We start from the raw sequence: 25,146 nt of genomic DNA on the forward strand, positions 1-25,146 counted from the left end.
AATCACAGTCTAGACAGTGTGTTCATACAGTGCATTTGGACACCTTGACTTTTTCCACATTTTGTTACGTTACAGCCTTATTCTAAAATTTATTAAATAAACAATTTTCCTAATTGATCTATACACAAAACCCCATAATGACAAAGTAAAAATAGTTTTTTAGAAATTGTTGTCCATTTATTTAAAAAACTAACAGAAATACCTTATTTAAATAAGTATTCAGACCCTTTGCTATGAGACCTGAAATTGAGCTCAGGTGCATCCTGTTTCCATTGATCATCCTTGAGATGTTTCCTCAACTTGATTGGATTCCACTTGTGGTAAATTAACGTGATTGGACATGATTTGGAAAGGAACACACCTGTCTATTTAAGGTCCCACAGTTGATAGTGCATGTCAGAGCAAAAACCAAGCCATGAGGTCGAAGGAATTGTCTGCAGAGCTCCATGACAGAATTGGGTCGAGGCACAGATCTGGGGAAGGGTACCAAAAAATGTCTGCAGCATTGAAGGTCCCCAAGAACACAGTGGCCTCCTCATCTTTAAATGGAAGAAGTTTGGAACCACCAAGACTCTTCCTTGAGCTGGCCGCCCGGCCAAACTGAGCAATCGGGGGGGGAAGGACCTTGGTCAGTGAGGTGAGTAAGAGCCTGATGGTCACTCTGACAGAGCTACAGAGTTCCTCTGTGGAGATAGGAGAACTTTCCAGAGGGACTTTTTCTGCAGCACTCCACCAATCAGGCCTTTATGGTAGAGTGGCCAGACAGAAGCCACTCCTCAGTAAAAGACACATGACAGCATGCTTGGAGTTTGCCAAAAGGCACCTAAAGGACTCTCAGACCATGAGAAACAAGATTCTCTGGTCTGATGAAACCAAGATTGAAGTCTTTTTGGCCTGAATTCCAAGCGTCACATGTGGAGGAAACCTGGCACCATCCCTACGGTGAAGCATGGTGGTGGCAGCATCATGATGTGGGGATTTTTTCCAGTGACAGGTACTGGGAGACTAGTCAGGATCGAAGGAAAGATGAACGGAGCAAAGTACAGAGAGATCCTTGATGAAAACCTGCTCCAGAGCGCTCAGGACCTCAGACCGGGGCGAAGGTTCACCTTCCAACAGGACAACGACCCTAAGCACACAACCAAGACAATGCAGGACTGGCTTCGGGACAAGTCTCTGAATGTCCTTGAGTGGCCCAGCCAGAGCATGGACTTGAACCCGATAAAACATGTCTGGAGAGACCTCAAAATAGCTGTGCAGCGACGCTCCCCATCCAACCTGACAGAGCTTGAGAGGATCTGCAGAGAACAATCGGAGAAACCACCCAAATACAGGTGTGCCAAGCTTGTAGCGTCATACCCAAGAAGACTCAAGGCTGTAATCGCTGCCAATGGTGCTTGAACAAAGTACTGAGTAAAGATTCTGAATACTTATGTAAATGTGATATTTCAGTTTTTTATTTGTAATACATTTGTAAAAATGTCTAAACACCTGTTTTTTCTTTATCACTATGGGGTACTTTGTGTAGATTGATGAGGGGGGAAAAAACGATTTAATCAATTTTAGAATAAGGCTGTAACGCAACAAAATGTGGAAAAAGTCAAGGGGTCTGAATACTTTCCGAATGCACTGTATGTGTGTGTGTGTGTGTGTGTGTGTGTGTGTGTGTGTGTGTGTGTGTGTGTGTGTGTGTGTGTGTGTGTATGTCTGTGTGAGTGTGTCTGTGAGTGTGTGTGTGTGTGTGTGTGTGTGTGTGTGTGTGTGTGTGTGTGTGTGTGTGTGTGTGTGTGTGTGTGTGTGTGTGTGTGTGTGTGTGTGTGTGTGTGTGTGTGTGTGTGTGTGTGTGTCTCACCGTTAGGGTCGCTGATCATCCCACAGCTGGTAGGTTTCACAGCCTCTGCCTCCACCTTGGGATCACACTCCTCCTCTCCTCCACCGTGGGTACAGCTGACAGGGACAGAGGGATGGAGGGATTAAAGAAAGGGATGAACGTCAAAGACGTCACTATCGAGGAGTGAAATTAAATCTCCATGGAGACAGACCTGTAGTAGGTCACGTTTGATACAAAACAATGGAATCTTGGATGAATGTAAAAGTCTGGCTCTGGTATCCGAGGTCAGACTATAGTACTTCCTGAAAAATACAGGATAAATAAAACCATTCAATTCATGAATGTTAAAGAAACGGAAACAGGTGTCAGACTCACTCAGGGCGGTCGTCGGGGACCTGCCAGCTCTCGCCCAGTTCGTTGGTGTTGACGGCTGGTTTACCATCTGGCTTGATGTTGTCGTCACCAGGTTGGTCATTGAAGTTTCCTATTAGATAGACAATCACCAAATAATTACAGAATCCCTATCTAGTCAATTAGGATGTTTTGTATCATTATTTTCTCATCCCAAGGGCTTGTATGGTGTACTACTGCAGGTTTCCCTGTCTGTCAATATTGATTATCTGTTGATGAACCCTTCTTACCACAAAGTCCACAGAGCAGTCCGTTGTAGAAGGAGGGCAGAGTGACGTCAGCGTGGTGGTTACCATCGAACCTCACCCGCAGGCCAAAGGTCGTCTCCAACACAACAAACTTCCCGCTCAAGTAGATCTTCACCCCATTGGTCAGAGTCACGGGAGGGGTCACCAGGGTACCGTTGACCTGGGAGAGGGGCAGAGAGCAACCAGTTTGATTAAACGTCTTGACGCTAAAAACTGACGATACAGTGCAGCGTTGAATATTATTTTTGATATATTTTGGTTTTCTTTACCACCTTCCATCTTCTACACTGCGAAGCCTTTTTCTGACACTTTGGCAGCATAATCCATATATAAATAAATAATAATATAAATAAACTAAAATGTGGGAAATATAACATTTGTGATGAAGTCAAACTGTAGCGCTAATCTACCCATAATCCTCCTCACCTGTATTTTGCGTCCCTTTCCCAAGATGACGGTCATCCCGTAGACCTTGACCATGACGGCTCGGACGTACGACACCTTCTTGTTGCTGCCTCTGTGCTCGTTCTGGGTGTCGACGGTGAAGTACGGCAAGCCGGAGGACTCATTGCACGGCTTGGTGAGAGTGTAGGAACAGGAACCCATGAAGTTATGCACCTTTTTATCGAAAGAGGTGTAGTGAGGGTCGCCCTGTACAGTGCAGATACCTGTTTCTGTGGGTGGAGGAAGGAGAGATGGAGGGTAAAGTTTAGTTATAGTTTATCGTATTGAATTAATTTATGGTTGTGATGTTGTTAAATTTGTTGTAATTGATGTGTGTTGTAATTGATGTGTGTTGTAATTAATGCGTGTTGTAATTCATGTGTGTTGTAATTGATGTGTGTTGTAATTAATGCGTGTTGTAATTCATGTGTGTTGTAACTAATGTGTGTTGTAATTGATGTGTGTTGTAATTGATGCGTGTTTTAATTCATGTGTGTTGTAATTGATGCGTGTTGTAATTGATGCGTGTTGTAATTCATGTGTGTTGTAATTGATGCGTGTTGTAATTGATGCGTGTTTTAATTCATGTGTGTTGTAATTGATGCGTGTTGTAATTGATGCGTGTTGTAATTCATGTGTGTTGTAATTGATGCGTGTTGTAATTGATGCGTGTTTTAATTCATGTGTGTTGTAATTGATGCGTGTTGTAATTGATGCGTGTTGTAATTCATGTGTGTTGTAATTGATGCGTGTTGTAATTGATGCGTGTTGTAATTGATGTGTGTTGTAATTCATGTGTGTTGTAATTCATGTGTGTTGTAATTGATGTGTGTTGTAATTCATGTGTGTTGTAATTCATGTGTGTTGTAATTGATGTGTGTTGTAATTCATGCGTGTTGTAATTGATGCGTGTTGTAATTGATGTGTGTTGTAATTGATGCGTGTTGTAATTGATGCGTGTTTTAATTCATGTGTGTTGTAATTGATGCGTGTTGTAATTGATGCGTGTTGTAATTCATGTGTGTTGTAATTGATGCGTGTTGTAATTGATGCGTGTTGTAATTGATGTGTGTTGTAATTCATGTGTGTTGTAATTCATGCGTGTTGTAATTCATGTGTGTTGTAATTCATGCGTGTTGTAATTCATGTGTGTTGTAATTGATGTGTGTTGTAATTCATGTGTGTTGTAATTCATGCGTGTTGTAATTGATGCGTGTTGTAATTCATGTGTGTTGTAATTGATGCGTGTTGTAATTGATGCGTGTTGTAATTCATGTGTGTTGTAATTGATGCGTGTTGTAATTGATGTGTGTTGTAATTCATGCGTGTTGTAATTGATGCGTGTTGTAATTCATGTGTGTTGTAATTGATGTGTGTTGTAATTGATGTGTGTTGTAATTCATGCGTGTTGTAATTGATGCGCGTTGTAATTGATGTGTGTTGTATTTCATATAGTGTTGTAATTGATATAACTGTATAGTACCCAGTGGGTAACATCCTAACTCCCCGTCCTGCAGGCCGCAGCTCTCTGCCGGGGTACAGGTGGTGTTGTGACACTGTAGCACCCCTCCACCCAGACACACACACTTCTCCTTACAGCCCTCCAGGTACCAGGCGTCCCCCACCTGAAACACACACATCCTGGTGAGTCTACAGTTCAGTAGTACTGTCTTCTATTTTCATTCAGACGATTTAACATGAGAGTACAATGCAACATAGTGACATTTCTACTTGTATTGGGGACTAATGGAGTCATTATGAAAGCTTGATGCTCAATACGAAACATAAAGCCAACGTAAGTATATATTCATTGTTTTATCCTTTATTTAACCAGAGGTCACATTGAGATTTGACATAATTAAACAGTATTAAACATTCACTAAGGTGAAACACAGGAGGGTTACTCACAGGATGGTAGTCTCCAGAGGAGTTGACACAGCCACAGTCTTTAACAGGAACACACTTGTCGTCACTGAGGATAAAGCCAAGGTCACACTCACACCCCTCCACACACACCTCGGAGCAGCCAGGGGGGCCGCTGACACCCAGACATGTCTCTGGACAGGAGCTCACACACATGGAGTAAGAACTGTTGGGAGGACAGGCCAGGGCTGTAGAGGTAGAGGAGGGAGAGCAGAAACGGGTCAGTACAGGAAGGTCTTCTGAATCATAAAGCACCTAACAGTTCCAAACATGATCAAGGAATGACTGTAATATTGTGATCGATTGACAAACATATTTGCACGGCAACTGTGGGACTTTGGCCTGTGTGCCAGCCTGAGAAATCAGATTCTGCTTCTCCTATGGAAAAGCTCCAGCAGACTCCGAAGGTAGTTTGACGGTGTGACCTGCCAAGTCATTTCCAATCAGTGCAGACGAAGGGGAGGAGACGAGGACAGGATCGTTTTTAAATAAGCACTAGTTTTTAACTTTTGCTGTTGAAAATAAATATTCCAAGTATAAATACAATAATGCACACACACTTAAAGGGGTAATCTGCAGTTGCTACATACATCTTTTGATAAATTAATGATATTTACCCATTGATTCTTGAAGAATATAACTTATAAATAAATGCCTCATGAGCTTAGTCGTACCCCCATCAGAACCCCAAATATAAACGTGTTTTACGCCAATGTTTGTAAACAAAGAAAATGAAATAAACAACATTATATAGCCTCAAACCATGGTTAAAACTATCATTCAAGCCTTGTATCCATAGCTCTGTCTAGAGACTTGAGAGTGATTACATTTCTCCAACCCCATCCTTCAGCTTTTTACCGAACCAGGCGCGGGGAGGCCTCTTTGTTATTGTTTCAACTGCTGATTGCTGCTTTAAGGTTAAAACAAGACGTTTTGAGCAAAATAGTGTTGTTTTTTTAGACACGTCTGCAAACTTCTAGAGTTGGCCATTCAAGGAGTAGGTCTGCTGGGTCTACTGTGATGTCATCGGCCTCCCCCTTGTTTGAGGAACAATAGAGGAGCGTTGGAGAACAAAAGAGGAAAGCCGGAGTGCATCTTTGAGCAACTGAGACAGAGCCTCAGAGTGCATTGGATCTCAGTGGTCTGTGTCTCTGTCTATGGTGTCTACAGTGTGAGACAGAAATCAGCAGAAGTCTGGCTCTCTCCAGGGGTGGATCTTGACTTCTGAACCTCCCTGACTCACTCCCATTCAAAACAAAAAATTGTTCTCACTACTGGAACACAACCCTGGTCTATGGTGTGACTAAATGTCTGTGGTGTCTATATATGAGACTCACGGCAGAAATCTGGCTCCCTCCAGGGGTGGACCTTGATCCCTGCGCTCAGGCAGGCGTCGGTATACACCTGGAGCTGGTCACACAGCATCTGCTGTTGGCCCACGAAGCGACACATGTCATACACGCAGCTCTGGAAGAAAGGACTAGGGTCCACCAACGCTATGCACTCCCTGTTGGGGGGGGGGGGGGGGGGGTAAAATGCAGAGAAAGTAAGGGAATGAGTGAAATGTGTGACAAGACGGGGATTTGAGAAAGAAGGAAAGATAGAAAGAAATAAAGAAAAGAGAGTGAAGGAGAGGGAGAATAAGAGAGAAAAGTAAATACACCGAGTTATATGAGCTGCTCTCCAAAACGCTGTATATCCATTCAGAAATGTTGGTGAATTAGCTTTTATTGTTTTAAAGGATTTTTTTCACTATCTAATCATGGCATGGGGTTGTTCAATGACAGACATGAATTTGATTGAAATCTATCACTTGATGGTTTCATTTCAGAGACAAATAATCATGTTTTCTTGCAAAATACCATACATCCGCCTCACTCTGAGAGAAATAAGTAGTACTGCAAGGTTCTACACAGCCAAATAACTACATTTTATATAAAGAGCTGTACAAATGATATATTTGTTACCACAATATTAAAAAAGAGTACAATAATTATAATTCAATATAGTAACATGAGATATGTATGTAGACCATTTACATTTGACATTTGAATCATTTAGCAGATGTTCCTATCCAGAGTGACTTACCGTAAGTGCCTTCATATTCAGATAGCTATGTGAGATAACCACATATCACAGTCAAATATACAGGATACGAGCATTACATTCCAGCTAAACAATGGATATGTAGCGTTTTGCAAAAATCACATTTTCATATACATCTAAAATCTATTAATAAAACATCTGAGGACAGTAATATTTTACACACACATGAAGGTATCCATAAGCAGTCATTTCTGATGATAGTGAAAGATTTGTGAAAATGTATGATTTCACATATATAGTCCAAAACTTGTAATTAAATTCATTAAATCTGCACTATTTTCAAATAAGCATTCCTTTCTGATGAAAAAATACAAATGTGAAAAGTTGGTGGATATAGCGTTTTGGACATAAACTCTTCTTATACAACCTTAAATCACTTTCTCTATACATACTATATGGGGTGAGTCCTGAGATAATATTCTGTATGAATGAATGTTCGTGTCAAATCGTCAGTTAATCCCTTATGGGATTAATTGACACATAAACAAACATTACAATAATTCAGAGTTGTTAGTGTTCTTGCTCACCTGAAGGGTCCTTTGGTGTCGGTTATTTTCCCACAGTTCTCAGGTTTGGAAACTTCTGCCTCCAGTGAGGGATCACAGTGTGGATCTGGGTTGGTGTCAGGTTTGCATCTGTGGAAACACAATTTTAATAAACAAAAAAAAAATGGAAAGACAATACCATTTTATAATATAATGCACAATACACTTATTACCCCTTAAAGTGTACACACAGTTCCAAAATGTTTGCATATTACAAGTGTACACTAAGTTCCCAAACTATTGCAAATTACAAGTGTACACTAAGTTCCCAAACTATTGATATTACAAGGGTACACTCAGTTCCCAAACTATTGATATTACAAGTGTACACTTAGTTCCCAAACTATTGATATTACAAGTGTACACTCAGTTCCCAAACTATTGATATTACAAGTGTACACTCAGTTCCCAAACTATTGATATTACAAGTGTACACTCAGTTCCCAAACTATTGATATTACAAGTGTACACTCAGTTCCCAAACTATTGATATTACAAGTGTACACTCAGTTCCCAAACTATTGATATTACAAGGGTACACTCAGTTCTCAAACTATTGATATTACAAGTGTACACTCAGTTCCCAAACTATTGATATTACAAGTGTACACTCAGGTCTCAAACTATTGATATTACAAGTGTACACTCAGTTCCCAAACTATTGATATTACAAGTGTACACTCAGTTCCCAAACTATTGATATTACAAGTGTACACTCAGGTCTCAAACTATTGATATTACAAGTGTACACTCAGTTCCCAAACTATTGATATTACAAGTGTACACTCAGTTCTCAAACTATTGATATTACAAGTGTACACTCAGTTCCCAAACTATTGATATTACAAGTGTACACTCAGTTCCCAAACTATTTCAGTTCCCAAACTATTACAAATGTACACTCAGTCTCAAGTGTGTACTTAAGTTCTACTACATACATTAAGGGGCAGAAATATTCCCGACTTCATCAGTCAATATTCCCAAAGAAAGTTCCCTCATAATTCCCACTCACGTGACATCCTCATCTTCCTCGGTCTTCCAGCTGTTTCCAAAGTCCTTGGAGCTGGTGACCTGGGATCCATCCGGCTTGGTGAAGTCGTTGTTAGGGTTACCGTCGTAGTCGCCGCACAGACCACACATCTGGTCAGAGTAGGAGCTGTATTGACCAAGACACACGACACAGTAGATTATATACACAGCACAGTGGATTAGTTCAAAGGTCAAGATACAAAGACATAAAACCAGTGGATTACTAAAGAGATCATACTACAAAGATCATAATACCAAGATACACAACAACCAGCAGATTACTACAAAGATCATAATAGTTATTAGAACAGAAATGGTTCTAAATTCTATATGAATAATATCAAATCATAAGTGATGATGATAAATCATTTGCAATAGTATTGATACATTTATCTCATAGATATGGCACAAAAGTAGTACACTATAAAGGGAATAGGGCGTAATTTGGTTGAGATCGGCCTTGTGGAAAAAGGAAGATACTAGATTCTAATTCCTGTGTCCACTTCTTGTGTCTGTGCGTACCTGGGCACTGAGATCTGGGCGTAGTGGTTTCCGTCCCAGCGCACCTTGAGGCCGAACGGAGTCTGCAGCGTGACGTACTGACCCGCCAGCGATAGAGAGATGAGCAGAGAGGGGGAGTGAGGGAGGGATACTCGCTTTCCATTCACCTGTCGAGAGAGAGAGAGAGAGAGAGAGAGAGAGAGAGAGAGAGAGAGAGAGAGAGAGAGTTAGCTACACAGACAGAGGATTTTGATGTTTGAGATCTGTTAAGGATAAGACAGACATAATTCTAGGAAAGAAAAAAAAGTAGAGGTGAAGATGAGGTTTTACTGAAAGACAGATTTAAAGGGTTACTGGTAAAAGAGATGACGATGATGATGATGATGATGACGGAGGGAGGGAGGGAGGGAATAGATAAAAAGAGACAATGAAAGAGAGAGAAAGAGAGATAAAAGGTGTATTACGAAGGGGAAAAGGCTTTGGGTGAATCATCATGGTGTAATATCGCTGATCCTTAGCTTAAGGGAGAGATGGAGAACAAGAAAGAGATAACAGAGTGATACCACCACATCTGTGACGTGGAAAGTGAATGACATAAACATGTATGTGAAAGTGTTATTACAGTTAATAACATAGAATTATGACACTTACACAGTTACTACATGTATAGAATTACATGTTAATTCTATGCTGTGTAAGTGTCATAATTCTATGTTATTAACTGTTTAATAACATGTATTTATTCTGGGGAGTTTTTCCTAGTCAGTGCTTCTGCTTTAACGTGCTATTTGGGTTTAGGCTGGGTTAAATACTTTGGGACAACTGCTGATGCATAAAGAGCTGTATAAATACATTGGGTTGACTGATTGATTGACTGATTGATTAATGGATGAATTGATTCATTCATGGATGGATGGATGTATTAACATGTACCAGAGTCTTCCTGCTCTTCATTAGTGTGACAGTGATTCCATCGACAGTGACGTAGAGCTTTTTCAGGTAGGACACTCCAGCCAGACCACGCTCCTCGTTCTTACCCTCCACAGAGAACCACGGACCTAGAACACATACAGCAGAACACAAGTAGAACCACAGGGCTTAGAACACAGCCGGACCTAGAGTTAGAACTACAGAACCAAGAACCCAGAGTTAGAACTACATAACCCAGAGCCCAGAGTTAGAACTACAGAACCTAGAACTCAGAGTTAGAACTACAGAACCCAGAGCCCAGAGTTAGAACTACAGAAGCTAGAACCCAGAGTTAGAACTACAGTACAGAACCCAGAGTAGAAATACATAACCTAGAACCCAGAGCCCAGAGTTAGAACTACACAACCCAGAGCGCAGAGTTAGAGCTACAGAACCCAGAGCCCAGAGTTAGAACTACAGAACCTAGAACTCAGAGTTAGATTTACACAACCCAGAGTTAGTACTACAGAACCAAGGGCCCAAAGTTAGAACTACAGAACCTAGAACCCAGAGTTAGAACTACATAACCTAGAAACCAGGGTTAGAACTACAGAACCTAGAACCCAGAGTTAGAACTACATAACCCAGAACCCAGAGTTAGAACTGTTACCTGTGTTGTTCTTGCAGGTCCTGGCCAGGGTGTAGGTGCAGGTCCCCATGAAGCTGTAGAACCTATCATCAAATGTATTGTAGTGTGGGTCTCCAGAGATCACACAGTCCTGGGAACCTGGGGTAGAGGGGACAGAGGGAGGTATCATGGACTATAAGCAGGAGAGAGAATAACAGTAGCCTGTATTAAAGATGACAGATATTCCAGTCCTGAGAGCCTGGAGAACAGATATGAGATATGATACGTTATAATAGAAGGAGAACAAAAAGAAGTACAGTAAGTATACAAGCCGATGATCTTGTCATGGCCTGATGCAAAGCAACCAAGATAATAACTTATGTTCCTCCAGAAACCAAGAGAATAACTTTAGTACAGGCCCTATGTTCCTCCAGTAATCAAGAGGTTAACTTTAGCACAGGTAGGACACTCCTCCAGGAACCAAGAGGTTAACTTTAGTACAGGCCATGTGTTCCTCCAGCAACCAAGATAATAACTTTAGTACAGGACCTGTGTCTCTCCTGGAACCAAGATAATAACTTTAGTACAGGACCTGTGTCTCTCCTGGAACCAAGATAATAACTTTAGTACAGGCCCTATGTTCCTCCAGGAACAAAGAGGATTAAGAAAGTAACTATACAAGCACATCATAAACATATTTCTTTTGAAGTATATTGTTTATGTCAGGGGACTTACTTGTAGGGTAGCAGTCCAGCTCTCCTCCCTGGACCTTACACTCGTGCATTGGAGGGCAATCAGAAGGATTGCAGGTGACGAAGGGAGCGTTACAATAACATTTCAGCTTACAGTCCTCCACGTACCACTCCTCACCAGGCTGGAGGGAGGGAGGGAAGGAGGAGAGATGGATGGAGAGACAATAGTTAATTAGTGGTTGGTTGCTGGTTGGTTACATACACGTCACACACACACACAAAGTCCATCACCCGACACACAACACACTCACCTCGTAGTACTGTCCGTTGGTGTCTTTGCAGCCACAGGAGTTCTCTTTGACACACTTCCCGGCGCTGAGGACGTAACCAGGGTCACACACACAGCCCTCTGAACAGGGAGCATCACACCCTGTGGAGGGTCTGGAGGCACAGGTGGGCTGGCAGGGGGCGGCACAGGGCACGTACTGACTGTTGGGGGGGCATGTCAGAGCTGGAGAGAAGGAGGGAAGAGGAGACATTAGGCGATAGGTCTACTTTAAAACATGACTGTCTCTTAATAATGACTTTGTTGATTATACGGAACAGTACTGTTAGAGTGTATTGTTTGGTCTTTGATGTGCTAATAACAGCAGGGTCTTTGGTGAGTGAATGAATAATTATTATTATATGAATCACGACATTTTCCATCTTCATCATCAATATCCGTCTCTTGCTTGTTATTATCATGTATAACATGTATCTGTACCAGGGTTGGGGTCCATTCCATTTCAATTCCAGTCAATTCAGGAAGAACTTTGAAATACCAATTCCAATTCTCTTTAATGCTTTTCAGTGAGAGACACTTGGAATGAGAATTTGGTTTACTTTCTGAAATGACTGGAATTGAAATGGAATTGACCCCAACATTGATCTGTACTCACGGCAGAAGGTGCTGTTTCTCCAGGTTCCGATGGTGACTCCTCGGTCCTGACAGTCGTTGACATACGACTCGATGGACTCACACAGGATGGGTTGAGCACCATCCAGCTCGCACAGGTCAAACAGACAGTCCTTGAAGAAACTCTGAAATAGACACACATAAACATACGCGTGTCTTCGACTTGCACACACAGCTTGGAGCTTTGGTTACTTAAGTGACAAAGGTGTTTGAATTGAATTGAATGAAGCGTATTTAAACATTTCTGCACTAAAAATGTCTATATATTTACAAAATGTTTTTCTTGGGTGTGAGATTTCACACATTAAACAAACTTTTGTTTAATCTTAAAAACTAAATATGATATGACTCTATATACCGTACATTACAGTAATATCACACATTAGGTAAGAAACTATATACCACACATTACGGTAGTAACTCACATTGGGGTTGACCTTGGGGTGACAGACAGCGAACGGTCCGTTCTTGTCCAGTAGCATGCCGCAGTAGCCAGAGCTCTCATACCTGTCCAGTTCATCATCAGTACAGCCTGGGATGGTGGTGTTGGGCTTCTTGTTACAACTGGAGTCAGAGACAGGGTGAATCAGTCATGTGTGTGTGTTTGTGTGTGTGAGTGCCTTTGTGTCTGTGCCTGTGTGTGTCTGTTTGTGTGTGTGTGTGTGTGTGTGTGTGTGTGTGTGTGTGTGTGTGTGTGTGTGTGTGTGTGTGTGTGTGTGTGTGTGTGTGTGTGTGTGTGTGTGTGTGTGTGTGTGTGTGTGTGTGTGTGTGTGTGTAACTGGTGGCATGACTCACTTGGGATCTGTGACCCAGCTGTGTCCAAAGTCATTGGGGTTGGTGGTCAGAGAACCATCGGGTTTCCTGAAGTCATCGTTGGAGTTTCCGTTGTAGTCTCCACACAGTCCACACAGCTTGTCCTTATAGCTAAATACACAGGAGCAAATAGACCGATGAGTCAAGCATTTTTTCTAGAATTTTAATGACAACATTATAAAATAAAAATATGACAATGTGAGAAATTTCTATTTGTTTTTACATTTTTTTATGTTGTGTTTATATGGGCATTTTTATGGTACATCATGTCGGGGTCACCAAAACTGTAGGAGAGAAACCAAGGTGCATAGACCCCATTTTTGGTCTCTCTCTGTGTCTCTCTCTGTGTCTCTCTGTGTCTCTCTCTCTCTCTCTCTCTCTCTCTCTCTCTCTCTCTCTCTCTCTCTCTCTCTCTCTCTCTCTCTCTCTCTCTCTCTCTCTCTCTCTCTCTCTCTCTCTCTCTCTCTCTCTCTCTCTCTCTCTCTCTCTCTCTCTCTCTCTCTCTCTCTCTCTCTCTCTCTCTCTCTCTCTCTCTCTCTCTGTGTGTGTGTGTGTGCGTGTGTGCGTGTGTGTGTGTGTGTTCACTTCAGTGTGTGTATGAAGCAGTTTTGACTCACTCCTTGATGACCTTGATGTCCATGTAGTGGTTTCCGTCATATCGTACGGTCACACCAAAGTCCATGGCTACAGTGTAGTGTTTACCAGACTTCAAAACAGACACGCCTGTAGCTGGGGTCAGTGGGATGTTCACATTGATACCATTCAACTAGGAGGAGAAGAGGACACACACATGTGTTAGTGAGGTACACTTCATTTGAATGTTTTTTAGCTTCCTCTTTATTGAGCTGTTCTGTGTCTGTGTTTTGTATGAATTATATGCATTTAATGCTGCTCAGGAATGTCCCTTCGGTGACAATAAAGATTTGTTGAATACAATGACAAACTGATCTTGACTGTGTATGTTACTGTATATTGAATGTGTACATTTTATCAGTATTTCTTTCCATTGTTACGTTTTTAAACATTTTCAAACGTCTTCCTCATCTCTTTTTCTCTCTACCCCAACCCTATCCCTCCACCAATCCCTCTCTCTCTCACCTGCACGGTGCCTCCCTTCAAGATGGAGATCTTCACCCCACGCACGTACACATGCACAGCCTTCAGGTAGGAGATGGTTGGTTTGTTGAAGCGGTTCTCGTTGTCAGCATGCACCTCGTAGTGAGGCACTGACGTGTGGTTACAGGGCTCTGACATCAGGTAGCTGCAGTTCCCCATGAAGTTGTACTTCTTCTTGTCGAAGGTGGTGTAGTGAGGGTCACCAGATGCGATACAGGTAGAGGTGTCTGGGGGGAATAAGGATTATAAAGTTGGGAGTTAAATTAGTAATTGGCTGGTGGAAATAATACTGACTCAGTGTTCACATAGTTGGGTTATTTCTTTCACCAAATGATGCCTGACAAAATGTAAATAGTGTTTTCCAAGCCGCACATAATACATGTATACTGTAAATAAGGCTGTCTGTTTGCATAGCTAGGAATCAAACTCTAGGAACGATCCACTTTACTGTAGGTTGGATGTTCCCATGGGCTTCACGATGGAACTCCTTACCAATATAATTGATTTGAAAAGCCTTTCATCTTTATATAAGTGATGATAACTGAGCTAATACAAGTTATGATAACTGAGCTAATACAAGTTCTGAAAAATTTGCTAATACAAGTTGTGATAACTGAGCTAATACAAGTTATGATAACTGGGGCTGCAGGTAGGCTAGTGGTTAGATCGTTGGGCCAGTAACCGAAAGGTTGCTAGATTGAATCCCCGAGCTGACAAGGTAAAAGTCTGTCGTTCTTTCCCTGAACAAGGCAGTTAACCCACCGTCATTGTAAATAAAAATGTGTTCTTAAAAACCTCTTAAGTATTGAACCCTTTTTTTAAATTTTCATCTAAAATGACATTCCCAAATCTAACTGCCTGTAGCTCAGGCACTAAAGCAAGGATATGCATATTCTTGGTACCATTTGAAAGGAAATACTTTGAAGTTTGTGGAAATGTGAAAGGAATGTAGGAGAAGATAACACATTAGATCAGGTAAAAGATAATACAAAGAAAAAACCAACACTTTTTTTGTATTTTTTTGTACCATCATGTTTGAAATGCAAGAGAAAGGCCATAATGTATTATTCCAGCCCAGTTGCAATTTAGATTTTGGCCACTTGATGGCAGCAGTGTATGTGCAACGTTTCAGACTAATCCAATGAACCATTGCATTTCTTTTCAAAATGTTGTATCAAGACTTTCCAAATGTGCCTATTTTGTTATTTAATAACTTTTCATGTTCAAAACTGTGCACACTCCTCAAACAATAGCATGGTATTATTTCACTGTAATAGCTACTGTAAATTGGACAGTGCAGTTAGATTAACAAGAATTTAAGCTTTCTGCCAATGTCAGATATGTCTATGTCCTGGGAAATGTTCTTGCTACTTACAACCTCATGCTTATCGCATTAGCCTACGTTTGCTTGGTGGTGACCCACCAGTCCTGAAGAAGTTTTAACTGACTTGCCTAGTTCAATAAAGGTAAAATAAAAACTCAGCTAATTCAAGTTCTTATAAATGAGCTATTACAAGTTATGATAACTGAGCTAATTCAAGTTTGATAACTGAGCTAATACAAGTTATGATAACTTTGCTAATACGATGTATTATAACTCAGCTAACAGTACCTTTAGGATAGCAGGCTCCGTTGCGACACTCCTCCGTGGGAGAGCAGGAGTTGTCCACACAGTCCAGGATGTAGTTTCCAGCACAACGACACAGCTTGGAGCAGCCGTCACCAAAGATGATCTCTCCTGGCTAAAAGGACAGAGACAGGGAGAGAAGAAATATTAACATGTTGTTTGCCAATTCCAAAAAAAAAGCTGTTTATTTGTGCATTCTGTGAACGTATGCGTGTGTTCCTTGAGTTGTTGGTCATTTTTAAAGTATATTTGTGATGTGCTGAGAGGAGTACTTTCAATTTCCACAGGAGTGGACATTCTGGACAGTAAAAGTACCGTATCGTATGATATCGTATCATATTGTGTATCACATCGTATATCGTGTATCATATATCGTATGGTATGCCATATGGTATATCATACACAATATTGTATATCACATTATATTGTGTCATATTCTATCACAAAGTACATTCTTAACCACAGACTAACAATCCCAGATGGTCTCGTACCTCATAGTAGTCACCTCCCTCCAGACAGCCACATGTTTCTATGGGGACACAGCGTCTGCCTTTGAACACAAAGCCTGGCTTACAGAAACACGCACTGATACAGGAGCCAGTGCAGTTGGTGGAGGGTTCCTTACAGCTGGGGATGCAGGCTGGGCCACACTCTATGTACTCAGCATTGGGAGGGCACGTCACTATTGGGGGAGAGAGGGAGAGGAGGATGGGGGGAGGCAAAGAAGAGAGGGTAAGGGGGTGGGGTGGAAGGGAGACAAGGGGTTAATATCAGGAATGATTGGGTTACCAATTAATTGATTTGTGCAAATTCAGAAAGCCGTTTCTGATTCTGATCGTAAGAATGAGAACAGATGATTGTCTGTTAATTTCACCTGGTGGTTTTGTGGTAGTAGGTTTGGGAGTAGTTGGTTTAGGTGTAGTTGGTATGGGAGTAGTTGGTTTGACTGTAGTTGGGCCTGAGGGACAGAGGGAGACAGCATGAGACATAAGAGAGAGAGATATTATAGCCAAGTCTCAGATCTGTTTGTGCTGTCTGGTCAACTCATATGGTCACAGCCTGGTCACCTACCCTACCATCCAAGACGTCAGACGTCAAAACACCATTTTGAGTGTGTGTGGGTGTTTGTACGGACTGTTTATGTCATGGGACTTACTTGTAGGGTAGCAGTCCAGCTCTCCTCCCTGGACCTTACACTCGTGCATTGGAGGACAATCAGAAGGATTGCAGGTGACGAAGGGAGCGTTACAATAACATTTCAGCTTACAGTCCTCCACGTACCACTCCTCACCAGGCTGGAGGGAGGGAGGGAAGGAGGAGAGATGGATGGAGAGACAATAGGTAATCAGTGGTTGGTTGCTGGTTGGTTACATACACGTCACACACACACACAAAGTCCATCACCCGACACACAACACACTCACCTCGTAGTACTGTCCGTTGGTGTCTTTGCAGCCACAGGAGTTCTCTTTGACACACTTCCCGGCGCTGAGGACGTAACCAGGGTCACACACACAGCCCTCTGAACAGGGAGCATCACACCCTGTGGAGGGTCTGGAGGCACAGGTGGGCTGACAGGGGGCGGCACAGGGCACGTACTGACTGTTGGGGGGGCATGTCAGAGCTGGAGAGAAGGAGGGAAGAGGAGACATTAGGAGATAGGTCTACTTTAAAACATGACTGTCTCTTAATAATGACTTTGTTGATTATACGGAACAGTACTGTTAGAGTGTATTGTTTGGTCTTTGATGTGCTAATAACAGCAGGGTCTTTGGTGAGTGAATGAATCATTATTATTATATGAATCACTACATTTTCCATCTTCATATCATCAATATCCGTCTCTTGCTTGTTATTATCATGAATAACATGTATCTGTACCAGGGTCGGGGTCCATTCCATTTCATTTCCAGTCAATTCAGGAAGAACTTTGAAATACCAATTCCAATTCTCTTTAATGCTTTTCAGTGAGAGACACTTGGAATGAGAATTTGGTTAACTTTCTGAAATGACTGGAATTGAAATGGAATTGACCCCAACATTGATCTGTACTCACGGCAGAAGGTGCTGTTCCTCCAGGTTCCGATGGTGACTCCTCGGTCCTGACAGTCGTTGACATACGACTCGATGGACTCACACAGGATGGGTTGAGCACCATCCAGCTCGCACAGGTCAAACAGACAGTCCTTGAAGAAACTCTGAAATAGACACACATAAACATACGCGTGTCTTCGACTTGCACACACAGCTTGGAGCTTTGGTTCCTTAAGTGACAAAGGTGTTTGAATTGAATTGAATGAAGCGTATTTAAACATTTCTGCACTAAATATGTCTATATATTTACAAAATGTTTTTCTTGGGTGTGAGATTTCACACATTAAACAAACTTTTGTTTAATCTTAAAAACGAAATATGATATGACTCTATATACCGTACATTACAGTAATATCACACATTAGGTAAGACACTACATACCACACATTACGGTAGTTACTCACATTGGGGTTGACCTTGGGGTGACAGACAGCGAACGGTCCGTTCTTGTCCAGTAGCATGCCGCAGTAGCCAGAGCTCTCATACCTGTCCAGTTCATCATCAGTACAGCCTGGGATGGTGGTGTTGGGCTTCTTGTTACAACTGGAGTCAGAGACAGGGTGAATCAGTCATGTGTGTGTGTTTGTGTGTGTGAGTGTGTGTGTGTGTGTGTGTGTGTGTGTGTGTGTGTGTGTGTGTGTGTGTGTGTGTGCATGTGTAACTGGTGGCATGACTCACTTGGGATCTGTGACCCAGCTGTGTCCAAAGTCGTTGGGGTTGGTGGTCAGAGAACCATCGGGTTTCCTGAAGTCATCGTTGGAGTTTCCGTTGTAGTCTCCACACAGTCCACACAGCTTGTCCTTATAGCTAAATACACAGGAGCAAATAGGCCGATGAGTCAAGCATTTTTTCTAGAATTTTAATGACAACATTATAAAATAAAAATATGACAATGTGAGAACTTTCTATTTGTTTTTAAATGTTTTATGTTGTGTTTATATGGGCATTTTTATGGTACATCATGTCGGGGTCACCAAAACTGTAGGAGAGAAACCAAGGTGCATAGACCCCATTTTTGGTCTCTGTCTCTGTCTCTCTCTCTCTCTCTCTCTCTCTCTCTGTGTGTCTCTGTCTCTGTGTGTGTCTCTGTCTCTCTCTCTCTCTCTCTCTCTCTCTCTCTCTCTCTGTCTCTGTCTCTGTCTCTGTCTCTCTCTCTGTCTCTCTCTCTCTCTCTCTCTCTCTCTCTCTCTCTCTCTCTCTCTCTCTCTCTCTCTCTCTCTCTCTCTCTCTCTCTCTCTCTCTCTCGCTCTCTCTCGCTCTCTCTCTGTGAGTGTGAGTGTGAGTGTGAGTGTGTGTGTGTGTGTGTGTGCGCGTGTGTGCGTGTGTGTGTGTGTGTGTGTTCTCTCAGTGTGTGTATGAAGCAGTTTTGACTCACTCCTTGATGACCTTGATGTCCATGTAGTGGTTTCCGTCATATCGTACGGTCACACCAAAGTCCATGGCTACAGTGTAGTGTTTACCAGACTTCAAAACAGACACGCCTGTAGCTGGGGTCAGTGGGATGTTCACATTGATACCATTCAACTAGGAGGAGAAGAGGACACACACATGTTAGTGAGGTACACTTCATTTTAATGTTTTTTAGCTTCCTCTTTATGAGCTTTTCTGTGTCTGTGTTTTGTATGAATTATATGCATTTCATGCTGCTCAGGAATGTCCCTTCGGTGACAATAAAGATTTGTTGAATACAATGACAAACTGATCTTGACTGTGTATGTTACTGTATATTGAATTTGTACATGCAGGGCTCTGCATTTTATCAGTAATTCTTTCCATTGTTACGTTTTTAAATATTTTCAAACGTCTTCCTCATCTCTTTTTCTCTCTACCCCAACCCTATCCCTCCACCAATCCCTCTCTCTCTCACCTGCACGGTGCCTCCCTTCAAGATGGAGATCTTCACCCCACGCACGTACACATGCACAGCCTTCAGGTAGGAGATGGTTGGTTTGTTGAAGCGGTTCTCGTTGTCAGCATGCACCTCGTAGTGAGGCACTGACGTGTGGTTACAGGGCTCTGACATCAGGTAGCTGCAGTTCCCCATGAAGTTGTACTTCTTCTTGTCGAAGGTGGTGTAGTGAGGGTCACCAGATGCGATACAGGTAGAGGTGTCTGGGGGGAATAAGGATTATAAAGTTGGGAGTTAAATTAGTAATTGGCTGGTGGAAATAATACTGAATCAGTGTTCACATAGTTGGGTTATTTCTTTCACCAAATAATGCCTGACAAAATGTAAATAGTGTTTTCCAAGCCGCACATAATACATGTATACTGTAAATAAGGCTGTCTGTTTGCATAGCTAGGAATCAAACTCTAGAAACGATCCACTTTACTGTAGGTTGGATGTTCCCATGGGCTTCACGATGGAACTCCTTACCAATATAATTGATTTGAAAAGCCTTTCATCTTTATATAAGTGATGATAACTGAGCTAATACAAGTTATGATAACTGAGCTAATACAAGTTCTGAAAAATTTGCTAATACAAGTTGTGATAACTGAGCTAATACAAGTTATGATAACTGGGGCTGCAGGTAGGCTAGTGGTTAGATCGTTGGGCCAGTAACCGAAAGGTTGCTAGATTGAATCCCCGAGCTGACAAGGTAAAAGTCTGTCGTTCTTTCCCTGAACAAGGCAGTTAACCCACCGTCATTGTAAATAAAAATGTGTTCTTAAAAACCTCTTAAGTATTGAACCCTTTTTTAAAATTTTAATCTAAAATGACATTCCCAAATCTAACTGCCTGTAGCTCAGGCACTAAAGCAAGGATATGCATATTCTTGGTACCATTTGAAAGGAAATACTTTGAAGTTTGTGGAAATGTGAAAGGAATGTAGGAGAAGATAACACATTAGATCAGGTAAAAGATAATACAAAGAAAAAACCAACACTTTTTTTGTATTTTTTTGTACCATCATGTTTGAAATGCAAGAGAAAGGCCATAATGTATTATTCCAGCCCAGTTGCAATTTAGATTTTGGCCACTTGATGGCAGCAGTGTATGTGCAACGTTTCAGACTAATCCAATGAACCATTGCATTTCTTTTCAAAATGTTGTATCAAGACTTTCCAAATGTGCCTATTTTGTTATTTAATAACTTTTCATGTTCAAAACTGTGCACACTCCTCAAACAATAGCATGGTATTATTTCACTGTAATAGCTACTGTAAATTGGACAGTGCAGTTAGATTAACAAGAATTTAAGCTTTCTGCCAATGTCAGATATGTCTATGTCCTGGGAAATGTTCTTGCTACTTACAACCTCATGCTTATCGCATTAGCCTACGTTTGCTTGGTGGGGACCCACCAATCCTGAAGAAGTTTTAACTGACTTGCCTAGTTAAATAAAGGTAAAATAAAACCTCAGCTAATTCAAGTTCTTATAAATGAGCTATTACAAGTTATGATAACTGAGCTAATTCAAGTTTGATAACTGAGCTAATACAAGTTATGATAACTTTGCTAATACGATGTATTATAACTCAGCTAACAGTACCTTTAGGATAGCAGGCTCCGTTGCGACACTCCTCCGTGGGAGAGCAGGAGTTGTCCACACAGTCCAGGATGTAGTTTCCAGCACAACGACACAGCTTGGAGCAGCCGTCACCAAAGATGATCTCTCCTGGCTAAAAGGACAGAGACAGGGAGAGAAGAAATATTAACATGTTGTTTGCCAATTCCAAAAAAAAAGCTGTTTATTTGTGCATTCTGTGAACGTATGCGTGTGTTCCTTGAGTTGTTGGTCATTTTTAAAGTATATTTGTGATGTGCTGAGAGGAGTACTTTCAATTTCCACAGGAGTGGACATTCTGGACAGTAAAAGTACCGTATCGTATGATATCGTATCATATTGTGTATCACATCGTATATCGTGTATCATATATCGTATGGTATGCCATATGGTATATCATACACAATATTGTATATCACATTATATTGTGTCATATTCTGTCACAAAGTACATTCTTAACCACAGACTAACAATCCCAGATGGTCTCGTACCTCATAGTAGTCACCTCCCTCCAGACAGCCACATGTTTCTATGGGGACACAGCGTCTGCCTTTGAACACAAAGCCTGGCTTACAGAAACACGCACTGATACAGGAGCCAGTGCAGTTGGTGGAGGGTTCCTTACAGCTGGGGATGCAGGCTGGGCCACACTCTATGTACTCAGCATTGGGAGGGCACGTCACTATTGGGGGAGAGAGGGAGAGGAGGATGGGGGAGGCAAAGAAGAGAGGGTAAGGGGGTGGGGTGGAAGGGAGACAAGGGGTTAATATCAGGAATGATTGGGTTACCAATTAATTGATTTGTGCAAATTCAGAAAGCCGTTTCTGATTCTGATCATAAGAATGAGAACAGATGATTGTCTGTTAATTTCACCTGGTGGTTTTGTGGTAGTAGGTTTGGGAGTAGTTGGTTTAGGTGTAGTTGGTATGGGAGTAGTTGGTTTGACTGTAGTTGGGCCTGAGGGACAGAGGGAGACAGCATGAGACATAAGAGAGAAAGATATTATAGCCAAGTCTCAGATCTGTTTGTGCTGTCTGGTCAACTCATATGGTCACAGCCTGGTCACCTACCCTACCATCCAAGACGTCAGACGTCAAAACACCATTTTGAGTGTGTGTGGGTGTTTGTACGGACTGTTTATGTCAGGGGACTTACTTGTAGGGTAGCAGTCCAGCTCTCCTCCCTGGACCTTACACTCGTGCATTGGAGGGCAATCAGAAGGATTGCAGGTGACGAAGGGAGCGTTACAATAACATTTCAGCTTACAGTCCTCCACGTACCACTCCTCACCAGGCTGGAGGGAGGGAGGGAAGGAGGAGAGATGGATGGAGAGACAATAGGTAATCAGTGGTTGGTTGCTGGTTGGTTACATACACGTCACACACACACACAAAGTCCATCACCCGACACACAACACACTCACCTCGTAGTACTGTCCGTTGGTGTCTTTGCAGCCACAGGAGTTCTCTTTGACACACTTCCCGGCGCTGAGGACGTAACCAGGGTCACACACACAGCCCTCTGAACAGGGAGCATCACACCCTGTGGAGGGTCTGGAGGCACAGGTGGGCTGACAGGGGGCGGCACAGGGCACGTACTGACTGTTGGGGGGGCATGTCAGAGCTGGAGAGAAGGAGGGAAGAGGAGACATTAGGAGATAGGTCTACTTTAAAACATGACTGTCTCTTAATAATGACTTTGTTGATTATACGGAACAGTACTGTTAGAGTGTATTGTTTGGTCTTTGATGTGCTAATAACAGCAGGGTCTTTGGTGAGTGAATGAATAATTATTATTATATGAATCACTACATTTTCCATCTTCATATCATCAATATCCGTCTCTTGCTTGTTATTATCATGAATAACATGTATCTGTACCAGGGTCGGGGTCCATTCCATTTCATTTCCAGTCAATTCAGGAAGAACTTTGAAATACCAATTCCAATTCTCTTTAATGCTTTTCAGTGAGAGACACTTGGAATGAGAATTTGGTTAACTTTCTGAAATGACTGGAATTGAAATGGAATTGACCCCAACATTGATCTGTACTCACGGCAGAAGGTGCTGTTCCTCCAGGTTCCGATGGTGACTCCTCGGTCCTGACAGTCGTTGACATACGACTCGATGGACTCACACAGGATGGGTTGAGCACCATCCAGCTCGCACAGGTCAAACAGACAGTCCTTGAAGAAACTCTGAAATAGACACACATAAACATACGCGTGTCTTCGACTTGCACACACAGCTTGGAGCTTTGGTTCCTTAAGTGACAAAGGTGTTTGAATTGAATTGAATGAAGCGTATTTAAACATTTCTGCACTAAAAATGTCTATATATTTACAAAATGTTTTTCTTGGGTGTGAGATTTCACACATTAAACAAACTTTTGTTTAATCTTAAAAACTAAATATGATATGACTCTATATACCGTACATTACAGTAATATCACACATTAGGTAAGACACTATATACCACACATTACGGTAGTTACTCACATTGGGGTTGACCTTGGGGTGACAGACAGCGAACGGTCCGTTCTTGTCCAGTAGCATGCCGCAGTAGCCAGAGCTCTCATACCTGTCCAGTTCATCATCAGTACAGCCTGGGATGGTGGTGTTGGGCTTCTTGTTACAACTGGAGTCAGAGACAGGGTGAATCAGTCATGTTTGTGTGTTTGTGTGTGTGTGTGTGTGTGTGTGTGTGTGTGTGTGTGTGTGTGTGTGTGTGTGTGTGTGTGTGTGTGTGTGTGTGTGTGTGTGTGTGTGTGTGTGTGTGTGTGTGTGTGTGTGTGTGTGTGTAACTGGTGGCATGAATCAGTCATGTGTGTGTGTTTGTGTGTGTGAGTGTGTGTGTGTGTGGTGTGTGTGTGTGTGTGTGTGTGTGTGTGTGTGTGTGTGTGTGTGTGTGTGTGTGTGTGTGTGTGTGTGTGTGTGTGTGTGTGTGTGTGTGTGTGTGTGTGTGTGTGTGTGTGTGTGTGTGTGTGTGTGTGCGTGCGTGTGTAACTGGTGGCATGACTCACTTGGGATCTGTGACCCAGCTGTGTCCAAAGTCGTTGGGGTTGGTGGTCAGAGAACCATCGGGTTTCCTGAAGTCATCGTTGGAGTTTCCGTTGTAGTCTCCACACAGTCCACACAGCTTGTCCTTATAGCTAAATACACAGGAGCAAATAGACCGATGAGTCAAGCATTTTTTCTAGAATTTTAATGACAACATTATGAAATAAAAATATTACAATGTGAGAACTTTCTATTTGTTTTTTATTTTTTATGTTGTGTTTATATGGTTATTTTTATGGTACATCATGTCGTGGTCACCAAAACTGTAGGAAAGAAACCAAGCTGCATAGACCCCATTTTTGGTCTCTCTCTCTCTGTGTGTGTGTGTGTGTGTGTGTGTGTGTGTGTGTGTGTGTGTGTATATATGTGTGTGTGTGTGTGTGTGTGTGTGTGTGTGTGTGTGTGTGTGTGTGTGTGTGTGTGTGTGTATATATGTGTGTGTGTGTGTGTGTGTGTGTGTGTGTGTGTGTGTGTGTGTGTGTGTGTGTGTGTGTGTGTGTGTGTGTGTGTGTGTGTGTGTGTGTGTGTGTATATATGTGTGTGTGTGTGTGTGTGTGTGTGTGTGTGTGTGTGTGTGTGTCTGTTTGTGTGAGTGTGTGTGTGTGTGTGTGTGTGTGTGTGTGTGTGTGTGTGTGTGTGTGTGTGTGTGTGTGTGTGTGTGTGTGTGTGTGTGTGTGTGTGTGTGTGTGTGTGTGTGTGTG

General features: G+C 42.1%; 1 protein-coding gene and 1 long non-coding RNA gene across 2 annotated transcripts in view; both read right to left on the reverse strand.

Moving 5' to 3' along the window:
• Positions 1 to 25,146, reverse strand: part of LOC139561595 (IgGFc-binding protein-like) — a 104,744-nt gene that overhangs the window by 25,209 nt on the left and 54,389 nt on the right. The window contains exons 84-112 of the mRNA XM_071378816.1: positions 24,409 to 24,537; positions 23,885 to 24,023; positions 23,443 to 23,584; positions 22,811 to 23,010; positions 22,543 to 22,681; positions 19,743 to 19,987; positions 19,251 to 19,399; positions 18,554 to 18,682; positions 18,280 to 18,418; positions 15,767 to 15,896; positions 14,137 to 14,381; positions 13,656 to 13,804; positions 13,021 to 13,149; positions 12,651 to 12,789; positions 12,209 to 12,350; positions 11,579 to 11,778; positions 11,311 to 11,449; positions 10,618 to 10,734; positions 9,972 to 10,096; positions 9,060 to 9,205; positions 8,521 to 8,664; positions 7,491 to 7,598; positions 6,195 to 6,364; positions 4,843 to 5,045; positions 4,418 to 4,559; positions 2,917 to 3,164; positions 2,473 to 2,650; positions 2,207 to 2,315; positions 1,853 to 1,947 (exon numbers count right to left, since the gene is read on the reverse strand). Coding sequence (XP_071234917.1) covers positions 1,853 to 1,947; positions 2,207 to 2,315; positions 2,473 to 2,650; positions 2,917 to 3,164; positions 4,418 to 4,559; positions 4,843 to 5,045; positions 6,195 to 6,364; positions 7,491 to 7,598; positions 8,521 to 8,664; positions 9,060 to 9,205; positions 9,972 to 10,096; positions 10,618 to 10,734; positions 11,311 to 11,449; positions 11,579 to 11,778; positions 12,209 to 12,350; positions 12,651 to 12,789; positions 13,021 to 13,149; positions 13,656 to 13,804; positions 14,137 to 14,381; positions 15,767 to 15,896; positions 18,280 to 18,418; positions 18,554 to 18,682; positions 19,251 to 19,399; positions 19,743 to 19,987; positions 22,543 to 22,681; positions 22,811 to 23,010; positions 23,443 to 23,584; positions 23,885 to 24,023; positions 24,409 to 24,537 — 4,469 coding nt within the window. The remainder of the gene's footprint in view (positions 1 to 1,852; positions 1,948 to 2,206; positions 2,316 to 2,472; positions 2,651 to 2,916; positions 3,165 to 4,417; positions 4,560 to 4,842; positions 5,046 to 6,194; positions 6,365 to 7,490; positions 7,599 to 8,520; positions 8,665 to 9,059; positions 9,206 to 9,971; positions 10,097 to 10,617; positions 10,735 to 11,310; positions 11,450 to 11,578; positions 11,779 to 12,208; positions 12,351 to 12,650; positions 12,790 to 13,020; positions 13,150 to 13,655; positions 13,805 to 14,136; positions 14,382 to 15,766; positions 15,897 to 18,279; positions 18,419 to 18,553; positions 18,683 to 19,250; positions 19,400 to 19,742; positions 19,988 to 22,542; positions 22,682 to 22,810; positions 23,011 to 23,442; positions 23,585 to 23,884; positions 24,024 to 24,408; positions 24,538 to 25,146) is intronic.
• LOC139561396 (uncharacterized) lies at positions 16,941 to 17,973 on the reverse strand. The gene is made up of 3 exons (XR_011672123.1): positions 17,838 to 17,973; positions 17,206 to 17,405; positions 16,941 to 17,076 (listed from the first exon to the last, which is right to left on the reverse strand). It is a non-coding gene; the product is annotated as an uncharacterized lncRNA (long non-coding RNA).

Source organism: Salvelinus alpinus, chromosome 31 (genome assembly GCF_045679555.1).
Source record: "Salvelinus alpinus chromosome 31, SLU_Salpinus.1, whole genome shotgun sequence".
Taxonomy (NCBI): Eukaryota; Metazoa; Chordata; class Actinopteri; order Salmoniformes; family Salmonidae; genus Salvelinus; species Salvelinus alpinus.